Genomic DNA, 19,695 nt, shown 5'->3' on the forward strand with positions numbered 1-19,695 from the left:
CAGATCTTCCCACTGCAGTACATAAAAGAGAAACCTGGCAGTCGACCTGTTTCTTTGCTTGTCATTGTCAATTAAGGCAAAAAGTCAGATTTGGAAGAAATGTCACTTTATTTTCTTGTGCCTAATTATATGTGCACTCTGTAATTTTATGAAGTGTGTTGAAGTGGCTTACATTGATTTACACTAAAGTCTTTCTAGCAAGTCAATCCACTGTCGGCCATTTTTGGAATGCTCTCGGGAGACTATTTCCAGTCATGCCAGTGCAGCTCCTATCTACTTGAATGGGAAAAGACAGAAATCTCCTAAATGGTTTGTCACGATTACAATGAAAGTACACAAGCAGTAAAATCTGACAGCATTGGTATCATTAATTGTGCTTCTTTACTTCAAATTATGCAAAAATGTTTCATTTTCTCAGCCTGTATAGCTAATGCGCATGCAAATTGTCAAGCTGATTGACAGGCAATGTCTATCTAAAATGTGATTGGCTCTCTTACCTGTAAGGCAGGATTTCCTTTCTACATCCGTTGACCATTGGCTGCCGTTGCGCATTCCAATTTCTCCCAATTATTATAAAAGAAGTGGCCCATCTCTGCTAAATAATCTCTGCTTACACTGAAATCTAGTGGCCTGGATGCTGCAAAATTCAAACACAGTACTTTTCATTTACCAATGCCATTGTAGATATTCACTATGCACCGTAGCCAGGATTAATTTAATCCATGAATGAAAGTGATCAATAACAGAGCATTAACTGAGATTATGTGAGTAGTATTCAGATGGTCATGTGATGCTAACATGGCTGCCCCCTTGAAATACCCCTGCTCATTGTAGAATAAAAAGCTTTTAGAAGTTTACTGATATAACTGAACTCTTCATCTCACATCAGTGATCATGTTTTAATACATATGTTTCAAAATTACTATTAATTTATTTAGAAGTAAAACTTTTAAATGAGGAAAATAATTAATGAGTGAACCTTTAAGACAGTGTTGTACAACATATTGTCTTGTTTATACATCTAAAATAAAGGCTAAAAAAAAAAAAAGAAAGTGACTGAACATTCTCACCAGTGGGGATAGAAGTTAGAAATGATGCCAGTTATTTATTGCATTTTGGTTTTGGTATGGGAGGTTATGAAATACAGCACAGTAACAACAAAATACCATAGTGAAACTTATGAATATTTAATAGCACTTTCTCTAGAACCTTTTGTCCTCCCTAGGGTTTACATTTTTGTTACAAAGTAGCTATAATTTATTAACAAAGCAAATTAGAAAAAAAAAAACAAATGTAAAAAGCCAGAGCCTGTATTTTTCCCTAGATGAGCATCTGTCTAGGAAAATCATCAATATTGGCCTTAATCTACTATGTAAAGCCCAACAGTCTCTGATCTCACCTCTTAAGTAAAATCTTTGGTATAAAGAGCATAAGTTTTAAGATTACAACGATGTGTAGTTTTAGTTTTAAAGTGTTAGACCGTAGTGCCAAGCAGTGGCTGTCTGTGGTACTGACCCATGTATAAATACTAGAATACAAGCAATTTATTTCTGCTGTGGTTTAAGTTCATAAGTTAAGTTAATCTTAAAAGCTGCCTAAATCAGATCAACCACAGATACTGACATGGTAGGAACAGGGGCACACAACTGCCATCTAAAAGGCAGAAAACATAGTAGAAGAGGGCTGTCTATGGTTTAACTCCTGTTAAGCAGTTTGGGTCTTTGAGGAAATGGAATTGTACTAAAAAAAGTTTCAAAAAAATGAAAATGAAGTCTCAAAATATTTTAACATTAAAACATTATTTTCTTAAACTAACATTTAGACAGAACCTTACTGCTACTAATGGTCTTCTGGAGTATGGCAAGTCACTGTTGTGATGTTCAAAAGAGAAAATATAAAAGGTTCATTATAAACTGTTTACCGGTCTAAAAATTTACAAACCAACACATTTGTGTTCATTTCTTAAAATCACTGTATGCGTAGCAGGAGTGTCCAGTGTTCAGACAAATAACCATTGAAGGCAACAATAGAGACACACAGGTTATAAACACAAGCACGGCCATTTAAACACTATGGCATTAATGCAGTAGTTGTTTTAAAGACTTTCAGTAACTGGCGTTGTAAAGACTCATTGTTATGGTATGGATTCAGTTAGGAATCGCACGGATGCTTATCGATTCTCCCTTGCATAAAGTCCTGACAGGTATGTCATTCAATTTAAATAAGAATGCATTCAGTTCTGTATATAGTTATTGTGCCATTGATATTTTTTTTAAGCAGATATATAAAACCTGTTCATCCTTGGAAGTGAATCCAAAATACCTCCAAACAAATATACAAACATGATACAATAAATGCCTATACTTTACAATACAGTAATCTTGATAAATCATCTTTTAAATAAAATGTGTTTCATTGCACTTGTTAAAAAATTAATATGATTTTTCTTTTTTTTTTTTAAAGGCAATATAATGATTCATTTTAAAATGATGTAAAAGGTACTGTGGAATATATCCGATTAAGAACAGTAAAAATACCAATTTCTGAAAAATACATGTAAAAGGTCCTCACCAATACATATACAGTGATGTATTTGTAACTATGTTTATATAGAATGTGCGTGATATCAGTGACACTCATAGAGGCACACACACACAATATTATAGACAGGTGTGCTGACAATTATCTTCTAAGACATGCACATATATACAAACACATACAAAATAAATAAATATGCAAGTAGAATGCTCTTGGTTCACTTTCCTTCAAAGCAGTATTTGGAACAGTCTTTTATTTACCATGTTAGAGCATCTGAATGGAGTATTTGTTTTGGAGTGGAGTATCCTCTCTAAAACATAAAGTATCACAGGGGCAGTGTGAGTGTTGCTGGAAGGGCTTGTCAGAGCACATGAATGTCCATCCTGCAAACTCTTTGGTCTGGGGGACATAAATAGAGTGGTTCATCTGAATGAATGGGACTGAGCCATGTTGCCTTGGGTCAACCCAAGCCCAGGCCCCAGTAGTACAGCACTACTAGATTAGAGTAGATTGGGGAGTAGATTGGGGTGGTGAGGAAGCTCCAGGCGAGAGGGTTGCTTTCTGCTCTCTACTTTGCTCCACCACCCCTGTGAGGGCTAGACGACTCCCTCACTGTGGCCTGTATGGTTCGACTTATTGTGGGCGATGCAGTTTTGTGTCTTGTTGAACAGAGCGGTTGTTTCATCTGTCACTCCATCATGGAGCTCTGTCAGAGTCATTTCAATTTTGGTGTATTCACTCTCTGAGGACTGTGGCGTCTTGTCTATGCGTGAAGCCATGAGGGCATTCTGATACTGCTGGCGTGTCACCTGTCAATAACATAGAAAAAGAGGTTACAAAAAATATAACTGTCTAGGTCTACTTTCACAAACATTCCAGAAAACTGCTATTAACACCTAGCAGAGGCATTCTTTCAACTCAACTTTCCCCACATAATCCATGGGATTCTACCATTGAACTCATGCCTAGATGAGTTCTAAGATTTAAAAAGAGGTTTATCGAGTTGCACTGCCAGAAAATAAAGCTGTGGAAGAGAGCACGGATTAATAGTTTTGAACACTATTGATATGCTGTAAGGTTACCGAATGCCCCATCAATGTTTGTCTTTTATTACTGAAATGCTGAAGGACAAGATTAATCATTTTGTTGGTTTCTACATTAAACGGGTCATAACATGAAGAAAAAATTGTACTTGATCTTTTGACTTATAAGAGTTCATTGTACTATACATACTGTAACTTTCAGAACTCAAATCTTCCTCCTCACTGCAAAAATAGCATTTATTGAATCAAAGTTTCCAAAACGTCTCGTTCTCTGCTTACTCCACATTGTGATACACACTGTAGTAGACATTTGCATCTGACCGCACCCACATCAACACCTAATTTGATCAATTATCTTATGATTATTATTTATCTTAATAATAAGAAAATATATTATCTTTATTTTATTATTATCAACACTAATAATCCTAGTAGCGGTGAGCAGTGAAATGGCAAAGAGAGAGCAGGTCAGTCAAGAGAGGATTGCCAATCATAACAGTGGGTGTTTACTGTCAAGTCTTAAAGGAGAAACAGCACCAAAAACCAAGTGTTTCTTTTTTGACATTAAACAGGTGAAACTCGAAAAAATTAGAATATCGTGCAAAAGTTCATTAATTTCAGTAATTCAACTTAAAAGGTGAAACTAATATATTATATAGACTCATTACAAGCAAAGTAAGATATTTCAAGCCTTTATTTGATATAATTTTGATGATTATGGCTTACAGCTTATGAAAACCCCAAATTCAGAATCTCAGAAAATTAGAATATTACATGAAATCAATAAAAAAAAGGATTTTAAATACAGAAATGTCGGCCCTCTGAAAAGTATAATCATGCATATGTACTCAGTACTTGGTTTGGGCCCCTTTTGCATTAATTGCTGCCTCAATGCGCGTGGCATGGATGCTATCAGCCTGTGGCACTGCTGAGGTGTTATGGAAGGCCAAGATGCTTCAATAGCGGCCTTCAGCTCTTCTGCATTGTTTGGTCTCATGTCTCTCATCTTTCTCTTGGCAATGCCCCATAGATTCTCTATGGGGTTCAGGTCAAGCGAGTTTGCTGGCCAATCAAGCACAGTAATACCATGGTCATTGAACCAGGTTTTGGTACTTTTGGCAGTGTGGGCATGTGCCAAGTCCTGCTGGAAAATGAAGTCAGCATCTCCATAAAGCTTGTCTGCTGAAGGAAGCATGAAGTGCTCTAAAATGTCCCGGTAGGCGGCTGCGTTGACTCTGGACTTAATAAAGCACAGTGGACCAACACCAGCCGATGACATGGCTCCCCAAACCAACACAGACTGTGGAAACTTCACACTGGACTTCAAGCATCTTGGATTGTGTGCCTCTCCATTCTTCCTCCAGACTCTGGGACCTTGGTTTCCAAATGAGATGCAAAATTTGCTCTCATCAGAAAAGAGGACTTTGGACCACTGAGCAACAGACCAGTTCTTTTTTCTTTAGCCCAGGTAAGACGTTTGACATTTGAAGCCCATGTCCAGGACCCGTCTGTGTGTGGTGGCTCTTGATGCAGTAACTCCAGTCTCAGTCCACTCCTTGTGAAGCTCCCCCACACATTTGAATGGCCTTTTCCTCACAATCCTCTCCAGGCTACGGTCATCCCTGCTGCTTGTGCACCTTTTTCTTCCACACTTTTCCCTTCCACTTAACTTTCTATTAATGTGCTTTGATACAGCACTTTGAGAACATCCAACTTCTTTTGCAATTACCTTTTGAGGCTTTCCCTCCTTATGGAGGGTGTCAATGATGGTTTTCTGCACAACTGTCAGGTCAGCAGTCTTCCCCATGATTGTGAATTCAACTGAACCAGACTGAGAGACCATTTAAAGGCTCAGGAACCCTTTGCAGGTGTTTAGCTGATTAGAGTGTGACACTTTGAGCCTACAATACTGAACCTTTTCACAATATTCTAATTTTCTGAGATTCTGAATTTGGGGTTTTCATAAGCTATAAGCCATAATCATCAAAATTATATCAAATAAAGGCTTGAAATATCTTACTTTGCTTGTAATGAGTCTATATAATATATTAGTTTCACCTTTTAAGTTGAATTACTGAAAGTAATGAACTTTTGCACGATATTCAAATTTTTCGAGTTTCACCTGTATATCTCTGGATGTAAATAAGGTGGCTCTGAAAAACTGCTTTTGTTTTGTTCCCAATCATGTCAACTGTATCTGAGAAAAATAAATAAATGTTGATACGACAAAGATATCAAAAGTTGGAGCATTACAAAAATAATGTATCACAGTGTCCAAAAATGCCTCCATGTGTCCATAAGCCACTCCAAACAAATTAAACTAATTACACATACAAACAAAACAATGACTAAAGGTACAGATAGCATAGAGACATCATTTTCACTGATTGCAATAACAATGCAATTATTATTTTTATTTTATAAACTATCAAAATGGAACACATCTGATTTGTCTGCAAATTTCAAAGCACTTGTTCAATTTTGGTCATAATGCCTACATGCATTGGAAAGTAGAGCTTCTAAGCTTTCAAACAATACCTATTTTGTGTTGTTCAAGACAGTAGTTATTAATATTTTGATGATTACTTTTTTCTTGCAGGCCCATCCAAGCTTAAAGGGTTCATATGACAAAAAACTAAAATAATAAGTGAACCTCAAGGAACATTAAATTAATAAATAAGCATGTCATGACCCCTTTAAATGGGGGTCATGACATGCTCATCTGCTCAACCTCAGAATTTGAACATGTCCATTATGTTCATCAGTTGCTTGAGTTTCACTTCCCTACCATCTCTCTCCTAGGGTATGAACTGAGCCCCCAAGAGATGGAAATGGTAAAGAGAGTTTTTACAATATTCTTCATGTTATGTATGATCAAATTACCTTGTTAAAACAAATATCCAGTTAAATTGATAGGGTTGCTTATGTTCTTTTTATTACTAACAACTTTATCATTTTAAGTAGTACTAAATTATTAGTTAGTACTAGTTAATATAATCTTAAGAATGACTTTCAGCAAGCTCAGACAAGAACGAGCATGCTCAGTTGCCCACCTGGAAATAACTATGTTCCCGAGGCTCTCACTAATGAGGTTGTGCAATGGGTGCATATATCCCTTAAGTTTGGGTCTTGGGTAACATTTGCACTGGTGAGAAACAGGTTTCTGGGGCCAACTATGACAGCAGATGTAACAAACTTGGTAAACTTGTTTAAACTTTGAACTGTCTGTGCTTAATTTGTAGATAAGCAGCTGGGGCTATCAACAAAGTTGGACAAAGTTTCCCCCGATCTGCCTTTCCTGTTTGACTCTGCCCCTTTGGCAGGGGACAGGGAGGAGGAGGAGGATTACAATGAAGATTGCCTTTTGGAAGACAATGGCGAGGAGGATGAGGATGGCACTACTGTTCCTGCTCATTCACAGCAGGGCAGTGCGATGGAAGCGTCCCCCTTTCCTGTCCAGGGAGAGCTGGACCTTGTTGATATGTGCAGATGAGTGAAGGCAAAAGTGTCCATTGACTGCCCATCACAGCAGGCAGGCTGTGTACAGAGAGAGATTTGTATGATGGTAAATGGCTGCCGTCTCATGCTTCCACGAGTCCACGAGTAAAATAAATGATTCATGCCGTCGCAGTGTGCGTCACGGAGATGCAACGTTTTTGGAACAAGCTGTTTTCTCAGAGTGCTTGTTAAAGGTTCTCTAGACTGGATGTGCATGAGATGGAGGATCTGGGGATGTCCAGCCCCCCTCCATTTGAGGCATTGGTGGTGAATCACCTCCACCCTGATCATCAGGTGGACTTTTCATCCACCCCCCCTTCATTGCCAAGATGGACGAAAAGATTGTCTGCCTCAAGAAAATCTGAAAATCTACCAATCTTCAGCCTTAGCTGTAAGCACCATCAGCAGGTCTAGATTGGTAATCTGGCATACCGGGTATTTTCCCAGTGGGCCAATGCATTTTGGGGCCGATCAGGTGTGGACTGTCCACCGGGAGAATCAGGACTTAGCTGAAATTAGCCACCACAGTAGAACGGGCCTCAAAACGGAGCCACGATATGACCCAAAAGGGGGCAGCGATAGAAGGTACAAATTCAAAATGCTCACAATTCACTCACAACTTGGGGCGAAGGCAGAATAGTGAATGGGGTTTGGCCTGCATCACTAAAAAACATTAAAATAAACTTTCTGGAGTTACTGACAGCGTTTCTAGCATTGAAGCACTTTATACAGTTCCTTTAAGGCCACCATGTCCTAGCCAAATCGGTTGCATACATAAACAGACAAGGGGCCATGCGTTCACAGAGGCTGCACAGCTTGGTACAAAAGTTGATTGTGTGGAGCAGGGTGCGCATTCTCTCATTGTGGCGACACACGTTCCGGGAGCGATGAATACAGGGGCAGATCTCCTGCCAGGTGGAATCCTCTGCATGTAGAATGGAGACTTAACCCTCAGATGTTGAGTCAGATGTGGGAGACATAAAGACAAGCTGCCCTAGATCTCTTTGTATTAATCACTTTGCACAATCCCTTCTGTTCTTGTCTTTGGTGAGAGACAGTGTTCTTACGGGTGTAGATGCTCTAGTGCAACTTTGGCCAAACACGCTACTTTAAGTTTTTCCCCACTGAGTTTAATCATTACAAGAAGTTAAAGAGAATATGGTCACTCAATCATATTGATGCCCCGAACTGGCCAGTGAGGCACTGGCTGGCAGAAATAATACAACTCTTGGGCGACCAGCCTTTGCCACTCCCGCTACACAGGGACTAGTTCTTTGGACTTGGCCCATAAGAGGCTAAATTTGGGTTTAGTCCAGGCGTCTGATGCAGAGGACTCGACTGGGCTGCCGCCTTCGGGCCAGGGGATCTCTCAGTGGTTCTCTTGGGCCTTCCGAGTCCCCCCTTCGAGCTGCTTCATTCATTTGAGCTCAAGGCCCTCTCCCTGAAGAAGGCCCTCCTGATCGCGTTATCTTCCATCAAGAGGGTTGGGGACCTGCAAGCGTTCTCTGTCAGCGACACCTGCTTGGAGTTTGTTCCAGCACATACTCACGTTATCCTGAGGCCGCAACCGGGCTACATGCCCAAGGTTCCTATGACCCCCTTCAGGGATCAAATAATGAACCTGCAAGCGCTGCCGGGGAAGAGGCAGACCCTGCCCTTTCGTTGCTGTGTCCGGTACATGCTTTGCGTATCTATTTGGATCACAAGCAGAGCTTTAGATGTAGCAGCTCTTTGTCTGCTTTTGTGGACGGCGGAAAGGGAACACCATCTTCAAACCGAGGTTAGGTCACTGGGTCGTTGATGCCATCTTTCTGGCTTACCAGACCCAGGCCGTGCCCGCCCCCTTGCGGGTTCGAGCACACTCGATGAGAAGGGTGGCATCCTCGTGGGCACTGGCCAACAGCACCTCCCTAGCAGACATCTACAGAGCAGCGGGCTGGGCCACACCCAATACCTTTGCGAGATTTTACAATTTTCAGTCCAGTGTTTTGTCAGGTCCGAGCCGGTAGAACTTGGTGATGCGGAACAACCGATCGGGTGTTCCGCTTGCACTCAGCGCCCTTCACCAAGTTGATCCAGTGCATTTTCTCTCTCGCGTCGCTTCCTGGATGTTCTTCCTCCCTAGCCTTCTGGCCTGCGAATTCAGTGGAGCAATTTGCGACCAGACCGACTACGAGCCACAAGTGTTCTGTACTGGGGTAGGGCTCCACAGGCTTAATTCCCTCCCTGTGATGTATTTTCCATGGTACGGTCCCCCTATCGGCGGACCCGCATTTCCCTTGGGCAGTCTCACTGCCCCCGGTCGCTGTGTTTGTAGAGCTCCTCCCTCATCAGGCAGGACCTACCACCGCGCCGCTCCCAGTGCAAAAACCTGACTGACTGATGCACGCCCGCTTCCCTTTATACCTGTATGTCCGGGGCTGGACATGCAAATTCTGTCTTCCAATTTCTCATTGGTCTTTTCTCAAGTTCAGAGGTTCGCGAGGCTCCCAAGGAAGACCCCTTGTGTCACTTCATTCGACACAACATCCCGTTCCCTCCCTCAGGGCATGGAGGTTACAACAGTATCTGTGACATTCCGTGTAGAATTAAAGTTCGTGAACACCATGCTTTGTTGGTTCCTCACTCTTGTATGCACTTTGCTGTGGATTTGTCAAAGTGACTCTTAAGATAAATCCAGACTTTGTGCCTAAGGTGAGCAACTCAATGCTTTGCTGTAAGGCATGGACTTGCTGTCATTTCACCCACTGGCTTTTTCCTTATCGGAGGACGAGCTGCTGAATGTGTCCAGTTTGTACTCTACAATTGTACGTGGAAAGAATGTAAGAATTGAGGAGTAATCAGCTTTTTATTTATGATTCTCATTTATTTTATATAGCTCCTTTCCCAAGCTCAAGGTCGCTTTACAAATAGCATAAGGGCAGACCCATATCCCAACCACGTCTGTCTCATTGGAGGTTATAATAGTCTGGGGTTGCGACCTCTGTAGGGCTTGAGAGCTCATTCTACCAGAGGCATGGCTACCTCATGAGCGCTGTTTAGGGGCGTTTCAGTCCAGGACATTTGTGTAGCTGCAAGTAGGGCATCGTTTCACAATTTTAACAGATTTTATAGTTAGGATATTACAGGCCTGTCACAGGCTCATTCAGACCTTGGTGCGGGTAGTCAGTTTGCCAATGTGTAAAAAACAAAACAAAAAAGCACAAACCAACAATAGCCCAGTGAAAGCACAAGTGTGTTCCTTGTTTTCCCCCTATCCATTCTTTGCTAATTTGATTGGGTTTGTGTACATTGGACACTAAAGGTCAGTTGACTGCTCTGCTTTGGACAGCATATCTGCAATACGGGAGTTGGCTATATCCCATAGTGAGATACCAAATGGATGTCAGAAAGATAACATTAGGTTAGTCACATAACCCCAGTTCTCTGATAACAGGAGTTAGGTATCTCACCACAGTTACATCCTGGCAGTTGCACAGAGAATAGATATGCAGAGAATGAAGAGGAGACCTGTGGCAGTGTCTTATATAGGGATATGGGGCTCCCTTATCACTGCTGTGATTGGTCTGTCAACTGACAGACATAGTGGCATTGTTGCTTCCTGTATCTGATATGACAGACACAAATCCCATAGTGAGATACCTTACACCTGTTATCAGAGAATTGTGGTTATGTGAGTAACCTAAAGTTACCAGCCCCAATCCAACAGCTAGACTGAATGACTGAACCAGGAGATTGGAAGATTTTATGACAATTGTCTCGCCTATTCACTCACTGGCATGACACCTTTTTTTTTTTTAACAGACCCTATTTGTTTCCCAGGTCTAGTGAGCTGTCTGATGTCCTAGTTATGGGTGAAACGTTGCATTACAATGAGAAAACCTGGCATGGTGGGTGTCCAAATTTAACAAGCCAAGGCTAAATGCGAACAGTAGATAACGTCAAGCACCCACTTACTATCCAGGGCATTGCTATTTCCCCACCTGGGATCTATGCCTGAGGATTACCAGTCATTTTAGATTCATACCAAGTTTTTTTAGAAGCTAATCCAGTTTCATACTATTTACAGTTCACATTTACAATGACCACTTACTACTTTCAAGAAAGAGACATGACAGGTGGTGAGACTGTGCAGCTTGTTGAAGCAGATGCTTTTAACCCAAGAGACTTTGGCCCCTATGGCAAACCAACTTGCGCTCTCTTTGTCTCTTTTCTCTTTAAACTGGTGCAAATCTCATCTAGCACTTCTGGTCTAGCATCTTGCATCTTGAGATATAGATTGTACACCTGAATTTTCTATTTGGTTTTGGATCTTTCCTCTGCTTTTTGGTTCATGCTCTTTGGTTTTCTCTGCAACCTTTTGATGTAATAAATCTATCCTAATGTATCAGCCATCCTCTTCTGCATCTGACACGATACAGAAACTAAACCCAAAGGTGCCGGGAAATATGCAATGAATGGCTTCAGGAGAATTCCATTGATTTTTTTATTTGTATTGGTTATGCAATGACACTATCAGGGATTTAAAGAAATGTTTTGCAATTCTATTTTTTACCTTAATATACTGTAGATCTGACACAGCTCTAACTGAATAGTCTGGCATGTAGATCTGCAAGAAGGCATTGAGCTGGTTGTTACTGCTGCCCAGTGATGGTGTGATGGCTTCAATCCGCTCACTACGATTTAATGAGTCAGAATGGTTCAGTCCAAATGACCGAGGGGGGGATTTGTTTTCTGCACACCAAAAAAGGGGGAAAAAGCAGAACAGCATGATTTTAGTAACCTGGAAAAACAAACAAATTAAATCAGGGGCGTAGCAACAATCTGATAAGTGAGGAACACAACATAAAATATATTAACCATGTTCATGAATAATAATTACATGACAAACCCACCAGCTTATCACATCTTAATATGGAGAGACTATATCTGAAAGTAAGCTATTATTAGGTTGATTGAAACAATGAGGTGCTATCAAAGCATTGCTCTTTTGGCTTGGGCATCCTGACCAGTTTGGGGTTGGACTGTATGATTAATATGACCAATGGCAAAAATGACATTTGAAAGCAGTATTCATTTTAAAGAAATCTTTACAGAGACAATAAGTAGCACATGGTATATTATTATTCTTTTATGTAACAGCTTATAACAGTACTTAGTAATTGCATTGCTAGTTATGGAGGGGGTATTTGAGTGTATGTACAAGTATTGGCAGCCACAGGCAAGAAAATGATAAAAAGCCTTAGAGCTTTCAAAGAGCAGTCTGGCTTGTTTTTAATTAAACACAGCTTATGTTTTCCACTTCATAAAGAGAAGGGGGAATTTACAAGTGCACACACAAACATTTTTACAAACACAAGCTAAAACACAACTGACACTCAAATACACACATTCTTACACTCCAGTGCATACATGTATTCTTTCTTGCTCCTAAACCTAAACACATACAGGTTTACACAGTGGGGGTGTATTAATGCCACAATTTGGTTGGAATGTATGTAATCCGTGTTTGGATGTGTGAGTGGAGTGGGGAGCCCCCACGTCTTCGGTTCAAGACTAACAGGCTCCAATGCTGGGCTGAAGGGGCCCAACTCTGAATGTTACATGCTGGTAGCCAGCATGTGGTGTGTGAGAACAGCGAACAGTGTCAGTATGTGTATGCAGGTGTGTGTGGGTGACTATGTACAGAGGTGTGTGTGTATGTGTGTGTGTGTGTGCGCATCTGGCCTCACTGTTGCTCTCTATGCTGGGAGGCCTCTATGAAGTGGAAATGTGTGGGAGGAATACTCTGGGTTTACTGTAGCATGCAGTACAATGTAAAGGGAGTAAACAGCTAAATGAAAGAATGACCTTGTCATTGTTTTAGGAGTCAAAAATATTTTGACAAAATATTACAGATGGCCTTGTAAAAATGCAAAAATAATGCATGTGGGTTTAACTATACCTGGAATTCCAGCAAAAGACTCAGCCCTACTGACTACAAAAGGTACGAGACAGGGATAGAACAACTGTAGAAAGGAATACAGAAAGGAAATGAAGGAAGAGAAAAGTATCAACAGAGGGAGGGAAACAAAACAACAGGGTGATAGCAAGAGGAAATCTGAAATACCCAGAATAAAGCCACAGAGTTCACAGAAGAGCTCACTAAATAACTTGAGAAACCCCACACTGTTCAGATCCACATTTGAAAAGATGCTCCTTACTCCCCAAAATGAAGCACACTTACTGTAGTAATACTGCAAGCCCATGTTCTAACACCAGAGGCCAGCTATGTTCTGTGGTTTTCCACAAACTTCTGTTATCTTGTCAGCTGACATACGATTTAAATTTATCTATAAATTTCCGATGGTTCTAAATAGATTTTTTAAATAGATAGAGCCTAGGAATGCTTCCCCCAAATAATTTCATGTAAATGGCCAGTTGAAGAAATTAAATACAGAAAATCTACAAGGTCGAGGAAAAAAAACAACAACTATTGGAATAGCTGGAAACCAGATGTTACCAGACATAGAACTATCAGGGGTAAGCAGTATGACCTAAATATTTATGGTATTAGTCATTTTATATCACCATAATGGTTTGTCACAATATTTTTCTTTTCTTTTTTCTTAAAATTAAAAAAAAAAATTGGTTTGCATACATAATTAAAAACCATGTGGCAATATGAGTTTTTCGATGATCAAATTATTTAAGTACTAAAATTTTAATGTATGGTTCTCAATTGTCTACCTCATTTGATTATTTTTTGAATCACAAACCAAAGATTATTCATGACTGCTTCTGATTTGTTTTGCATATTTACTGCATTAAAGCACAATCGCTACCGTTTCACACATTTCAATTGCTTAACAGTATATACGTCATACCACCCAGCCATAAGGACTATACAGTACAATAAAATAGATCTGTTAAAAAAGACTGGGCCAATGACAGATGCAAGTCATCTTGCCCTTTGTAGTCTCATGTAACCTCTGATACATAATATTGTGCAGTATAAATTGTATAAATACCTCAACTAAACTTCAGATGACATTAAAATGTGCTTCTGGTGGCTTGCGTTAAAGGTATATACAATGTTAACATGCTAAAGGCCAAGGTCGGATCGTGCCCAGCCGACCGCATTGCCATACGGAGTATACGTTTCTGACCGCGAATGAATAGGAATGCATTCGATGCATGCACACTACAACTGTTTGTGACACTCTTTTAGTCCAGTCAATGGGCAGTGCATGCGCAGATGAAGTGCACAGACGAGGACCGCAAATTATACTTTGGCCTTAAGTAAAATAATGGTGTTTTCCAATCTGTGTGGGTTTCATGTTTATTGTTCTTTCAAGAAGGAATACTGATGAAATTCACAGTAAGACAAGATATATATCGAAGTCGGTCATAAAGTTAGCAGTATTAGACAAAGTAGGATTATGAACAAATACTGCTTTGCACCCTATTGTTGGGTATGAGGAAATTACTATCCCTTACCTCTTTATGTCAAACAATGTTGAATGCAATAAGCTGCTTTAAAATGATTTAAAACACAGCGCATATTGTGAACAAAACTGTCAAATGATTTAAACAAGAATTTCATAAAACTGACCCTCCCCTTCAAATCCAAACACAAGTGGTCACGGGAGATGCATTTATGCGACCAGGTGTAAAAAGCGATGTGTCTCACCTAACTACATGTGATCGGATCACCCGAGATGCATCTTAATGCCAGGTGGAAACCAGGTGGAGTCATAGATACATAAAAATGAGGAACCCCTACAATAGAACACGCAGTTGAAAGAATACAGTGTTCCAGAAGTATCCAAAACCGAAGACAGCTGCCTAAGACCACATTTTCGTGTAAAGGTATGGCAGCAAGAAAACTGATTTCAGATTAGTTTCCAAGATGCCAATGCAGCCATTACAAAACAGTCCTCGGATGATAAACATATCCTTATAAACAATTTCTCTCTTACTGTAGAGTAAGTATGGTAAGATAACACCATAGTTAATGTTTGCTACATAAAATAATACTGTTGTTGACCCTATGCACTATTCCCTTCAAAGATTTAACCATCCAATGTAAGAGCTTTGGAAGGCTATAAGGTGTGGGGCCTGAAAAATAAGGATCATTCTGAACTCAGAATTTTTTGGGAAATAATGTTTGATGTGATCTTACAGCATGACTATCATGATTATTTTTCCTTCTTCAAAGTGCACTTCGGAAAGTGATTTATCCCTGTTTGGAACACACGGTCAGTCTCTCGAACCAGGCCCGGAAGCAGATTTGAAACACTTTTGTTTTATTACGTCAACATTCAAACTGTGTAAAGAGACAGTTTAATATTAAGTTAGATAAATAACTAGTCAGTTACCATAATTTTGACAATCTTGAAAGCTGGTCTGGTTTAAAATACAACACAATCTGCATATTGAATGCGGAATGTTGTTGTGATGACATCACAACTTGACACCCCTCGCCCCCACTTTAAATCTGGTTCCAGCACTGGAGCTTTTTCTACTTAGCAGAAGTATGCGAATTGGAATTACACATGTTAAACGAAAGAGATTGTGATTCTGTTGTGTTTACCTGGAGAAGCAGTGAGAGCCATCATCCCATATGAGGAGAACGCTCCAGCTTCAAACTTCATGCCCTCCTTCCCTGCCTCCACCTCCACCTTCCCCTAGAGAACAGATCACATATGTCACATCATATTATATATACAGTATATAAAGAATTCTTAGAATATGATTATTTTCTTCTAAAACTGAAATCTTATTAGGTACACAGAATAAATACAAATATTTTCTTCTTTTAGAAATTCAGTGGTTGAACACAAAACATAATTCCACTGCTTTTGCACCTTGTGTAACATTGAGTATGTGACAAATAAATTATTTTGTTACTGCATAAGAAAACTGTAATCGTAAGGTTTTTCTTAACTTTCATGCAACAAGGTCCTTAAGGGGCAGTCACACTAGGCTTCGAGCATGCAAAATGTTTTCGAACAAAGCAACAGAAATTCAATCTAACATTTTCATGCAGAATTTACACATTATAGCCTTCAACATCAAAGTGAAAATAACATGTAAAAAAAAAATCTGAATAATTATAAAAAAAATGAAAAATACCTGGGTTAGATAAGTAATCAGCACCTAAGAGTAACCATTACAAACTTGTTCATGTGCAACCAATCACCTTTCGGATCACATACCTGGCTAATTGGCCCCTAACTGACACCAACTGTAGTGGTTTTGATTACTTAAGAACATTATTAAGAAGTGGAAAGGGCATGGCACCACAAAACCTTGCCTAGATCGTGCCGTCCCTCCAAACTGGATGACCGTGCCAGGAGGATATTTATCAGGGAAGCCATTAAGAGGCCAAAGACAAATTTGAAGGATTTATAAGCCTTAATGTCTGAGATTGATCAGTCTGTCACAACAATCCCCCCAAGCTTTACACAAAGCTGGCCTGTATGGCAGGGTGGCATGAAAGAAGCCTCTTCTGAAAAAGTGCCACATTAAGCCTCATTTACACTTTGCGAAAAAACATGTTGAGTATTCTAATGTCATTGGCAAAAGGTTTTATGGTCAGATGAGACATAAATATAACTTTTTGGACTGCACTCCAAATGCAATATTTGGAGAAAACCAAACCCAGCACACCAACCAGAACATACCATACCTACTGTGAAGCATGGTGGTGGCAACATTATGTTGTAGGGGTGTTTCTCTTTAGCTGGGATTGGGCAATTGGTCAGGATTGAATGGAAAATGGATGCTGCCATTTACACCCAAATTCTTGAGGAAAATCTGTGGCCCTTTGCTCGACAACTGAAGATGGGAAGGTGGCACACCTTTCTGCACATCATAGACCCTAAACACATCTTGAGTGGCCAAGTCAGAGCCTGAACTAAATCCAATAGAAAACCTGTAAATAGACTTGAAGTGAGCAGTTCACCACCACTCTAACAATCTAAAATCTAACAATTCTTCAAGAAAGAATGGGCAAGTATTCTTCAATCTAGGTGTGCAAAGCTCGTAGAGACATATCCGAACAGACTAAAGGCTGTCATTAAAGCAAAATGTAGCTTTACAAAGTATTAAATCCACAGATATGATCACTTTTCAAACACTGTTATCTTAGTTTTTCATCTTTTATAAGATTTTAGAACTGTTGCCTTTTTGTGTTGTTACTTGAATGTTGTAAGTAAAAATTTGCAAATAAAGCTGGAAAAATATTTTATGGGTTTATGTTGCAAAACTTATTATTCTAAAGGGGTATGATATTTTCTATAGGCAGTTGTATTCAGGGCAGTACAACATTTCTTTGCATGAGCATGCTTTTCCAGTCGCCCTCGTTTGGATGCAATTGAATGGAAGTGAATGGAGCACAAAGTGTACCATGACCGCCCCTTTAGGCACAACAGTACAGAAACAGTACAAAAGGTTTGTCTTTCACAAGGAGAGAGTTAAATAATCCTACAGTATATAATGGCAAAATATGCCACCCACTAAAACATTCTTCTTTCACATAGGCACCTTAGTTGAAATCTTATATTGTATACTAGGTGTGTAAATACTTGCAAAAATCCCAGCTTGTTCTAGGCTAATAACCTCAATCCCCTCTGTGCCCTCCGTGGCCCTCGACCAAACAGCCAAGCTGACCTGCAGAATGAGGATGAAATAGTCCACAGGCTTGTTGCGGTGAAAGAGGTAATGCTCAGGAGCCTTCTTATTCTTCTCATTATATTTGAGCTCCTGGATGACATTAGGGTGCTTGAGGAGACGCAGAAGGATCTTCTCAGACATCTGGATAGGGCTGAAAGACTCAACCTCTGTAAAGCAAAAGGAGACATGACCATCATCAGAATCATCATCATCTTTATCTTCAACAGAGATGGTAATACTAAGGAATTTTGATTCCAATCCCGCAAAAAACAATGATTTAAACAACAGCTCAAATTATACACAAGTTTTAACAGAAGAATTAATTTAAGTGCTTTTATAAAATGATGTAGGGGTTCACCGATCGATCGGCCACCATTCGAAATCGGCCGATATACATCTTAAATCTGTGATCGTGCCAAGATTTCAGGCCAATCTTTTTTGCAGCACGCAGGGAATCACACATACATTGCTACTCTAATGAATGAGCGCTCGCTCAGCTCTTGAAGCAAGACAGAGTGACCTTTGGAGATCGAGTTGTAGACAATTCTAAGCATTCATGAATTAAAACTTTCAGACATTATGTAATTCACATAAATATGCCGCTTTGTTTTTAAAAATGTGTAAGAATTACATGTGTATGGATATTAAGTTCTAGAGTCATTATCGTAGTTATTCTGACTCATTGCACAGTGAGCAGAAGAGGATTAAAAGGCTGATAATGGGTATAAAAACAAATTAAACAACAAATAAACATGTGATGTAGACAATACAGAAGAGAAAGGAATCACTTAAAGAAAGATTAAAAGGCAAAGAATTTAGAGATTTTAATCTAAAATTTATCATTGATAAAAGGAATTTGTCGGAGCTGTCCAAGTTTTTAAATGATACTGGTTTAGCAGAAAGGATATAAATGAATCTAAAGAATAAATAGAAGGAGAAAATGAATTTTATGTATTTATTATTATTATTATTCCTTTTGGGCTAGGAGGGGCTTGGTATGTACACCGGAGAAGCTGAACACGCAGCGCCAGTGGAGATGGGGTCCTGAAATGTCTGGGGGGGCTTGGAGAAGTAAAAGTATCTCTGCTGTGTGTGATGCTCTCATGGTTTTTGGTTGCCAGTATGTCACAATGACCTTTTGATATAGGCAACAGAACTATTAATAACTGTTTTCAATACAAATAAATGTGAGCAATTCGCAATTAATGTAATTTTAATGTAATTTTGTTAACACTTAATAAAAAGGTTTAATTTCTTTAACATTAGTGGAGGTCTGGGTAGCTCAGCAAGTATTGATGCAGACTACCACCCCTGGAGTCATGAGTTCGAATCCAGGTTGTGCTGAGTAACTCCAGCCAGGTCTCCTAAGCAAACAAATTGGCCTAGTTGCTAGGGAGGGTAGAGTCACATGGGGTAACCTTCTCGTGGTCACGATTAGGTGTTTTCACTCTCAATGGGGCATGTGGCAAGTTATGTATGGATTGCTGAGAGTAGCATGAGCCTCCTGTGCTATGAGTCTCCGTGGTGTCATGCAAGACGAACCACATGATAAGATGCACGGATTGACTGTCTCAGAACGGAGGCAACTGAGACTTGACCTCCACCAACCAGATTGAGGTGAGTAACCGCGCCACCACGAGGACCTACTAAGTAGTGGGAATTAGGCATTCCAGATTGGGAGAAAAAGGGGGACCAAAAAAATAACATTTGTTAATGCATTAGGTATCATGAACAAACAATGAACAATATATATTTTCAGCATTTATTAATCATAATGTTAGTTAATAAAATTGTTTATTATTAGTTCATATTGCATTAATGTGCATTAACTAATACAACTTTTGATTTTAAAAATATATTTGTAATGTTTAACTAACATTAAGTTCATTAGTTCATGTTAAGTACAGTAATGTTGTTAAATAATGCTAACAAATGTGACCTTTTTGTAAATTGTTAC

At 39.6% G+C, this 19,695-nt stretch overlaps 2 protein-coding genes across 2 annotated transcripts in view; one reads left to right on the plus strand and one right to left on the minus strand.

The window, feature by feature from the left end:
* nt5c2b (5'-nucleotidase, cytosolic IIb) overlaps positions 1–19,695 on the plus strand; it is a 124,392-nt gene that overhangs the window by 42,605 nt on the left and 62,092 nt on the right. The gene's annotated exons all lie outside the window — the stretch shown is intronic.
* cnnm2b (cyclin and CBS domain divalent metal cation transport mediator 2b) overlaps positions 1,102–19,695 on the minus strand; it is a 68,287-nt gene continuing 49,693 nt past the window's right edge. Inside the window, exons 4-7 of the mRNA XM_052126037.1 lie at positions 17,736–17,905; positions 15,655–15,748; positions 11,635–11,813; positions 1,102–3,347 (exon numbers count right to left, since the gene is read on the minus strand). Of these exons, the coding sequence (XP_051981997.1) occupies positions 3,135–3,347; positions 11,635–11,813; positions 15,655–15,748; positions 17,736–17,905 (656 nt within the window). The 3' untranslated portion in view covers positions 1,102–3,134. The remainder of the gene's footprint in view (positions 3,348–11,634; positions 11,814–15,654; positions 15,749–17,735; positions 17,906–19,695) is intronic.

This window comes from Xyrauchen texanus, chromosome 5 (genome assembly GCF_025860055.1).
Source record: "Xyrauchen texanus isolate HMW12.3.18 chromosome 5, RBS_HiC_50CHRs, whole genome shotgun sequence".
In the NCBI taxonomy this organism is placed as follows: domain Eukaryota; kingdom Metazoa; phylum Chordata; class Actinopteri; order Cypriniformes; family Catostomidae; genus Xyrauchen; species Xyrauchen texanus.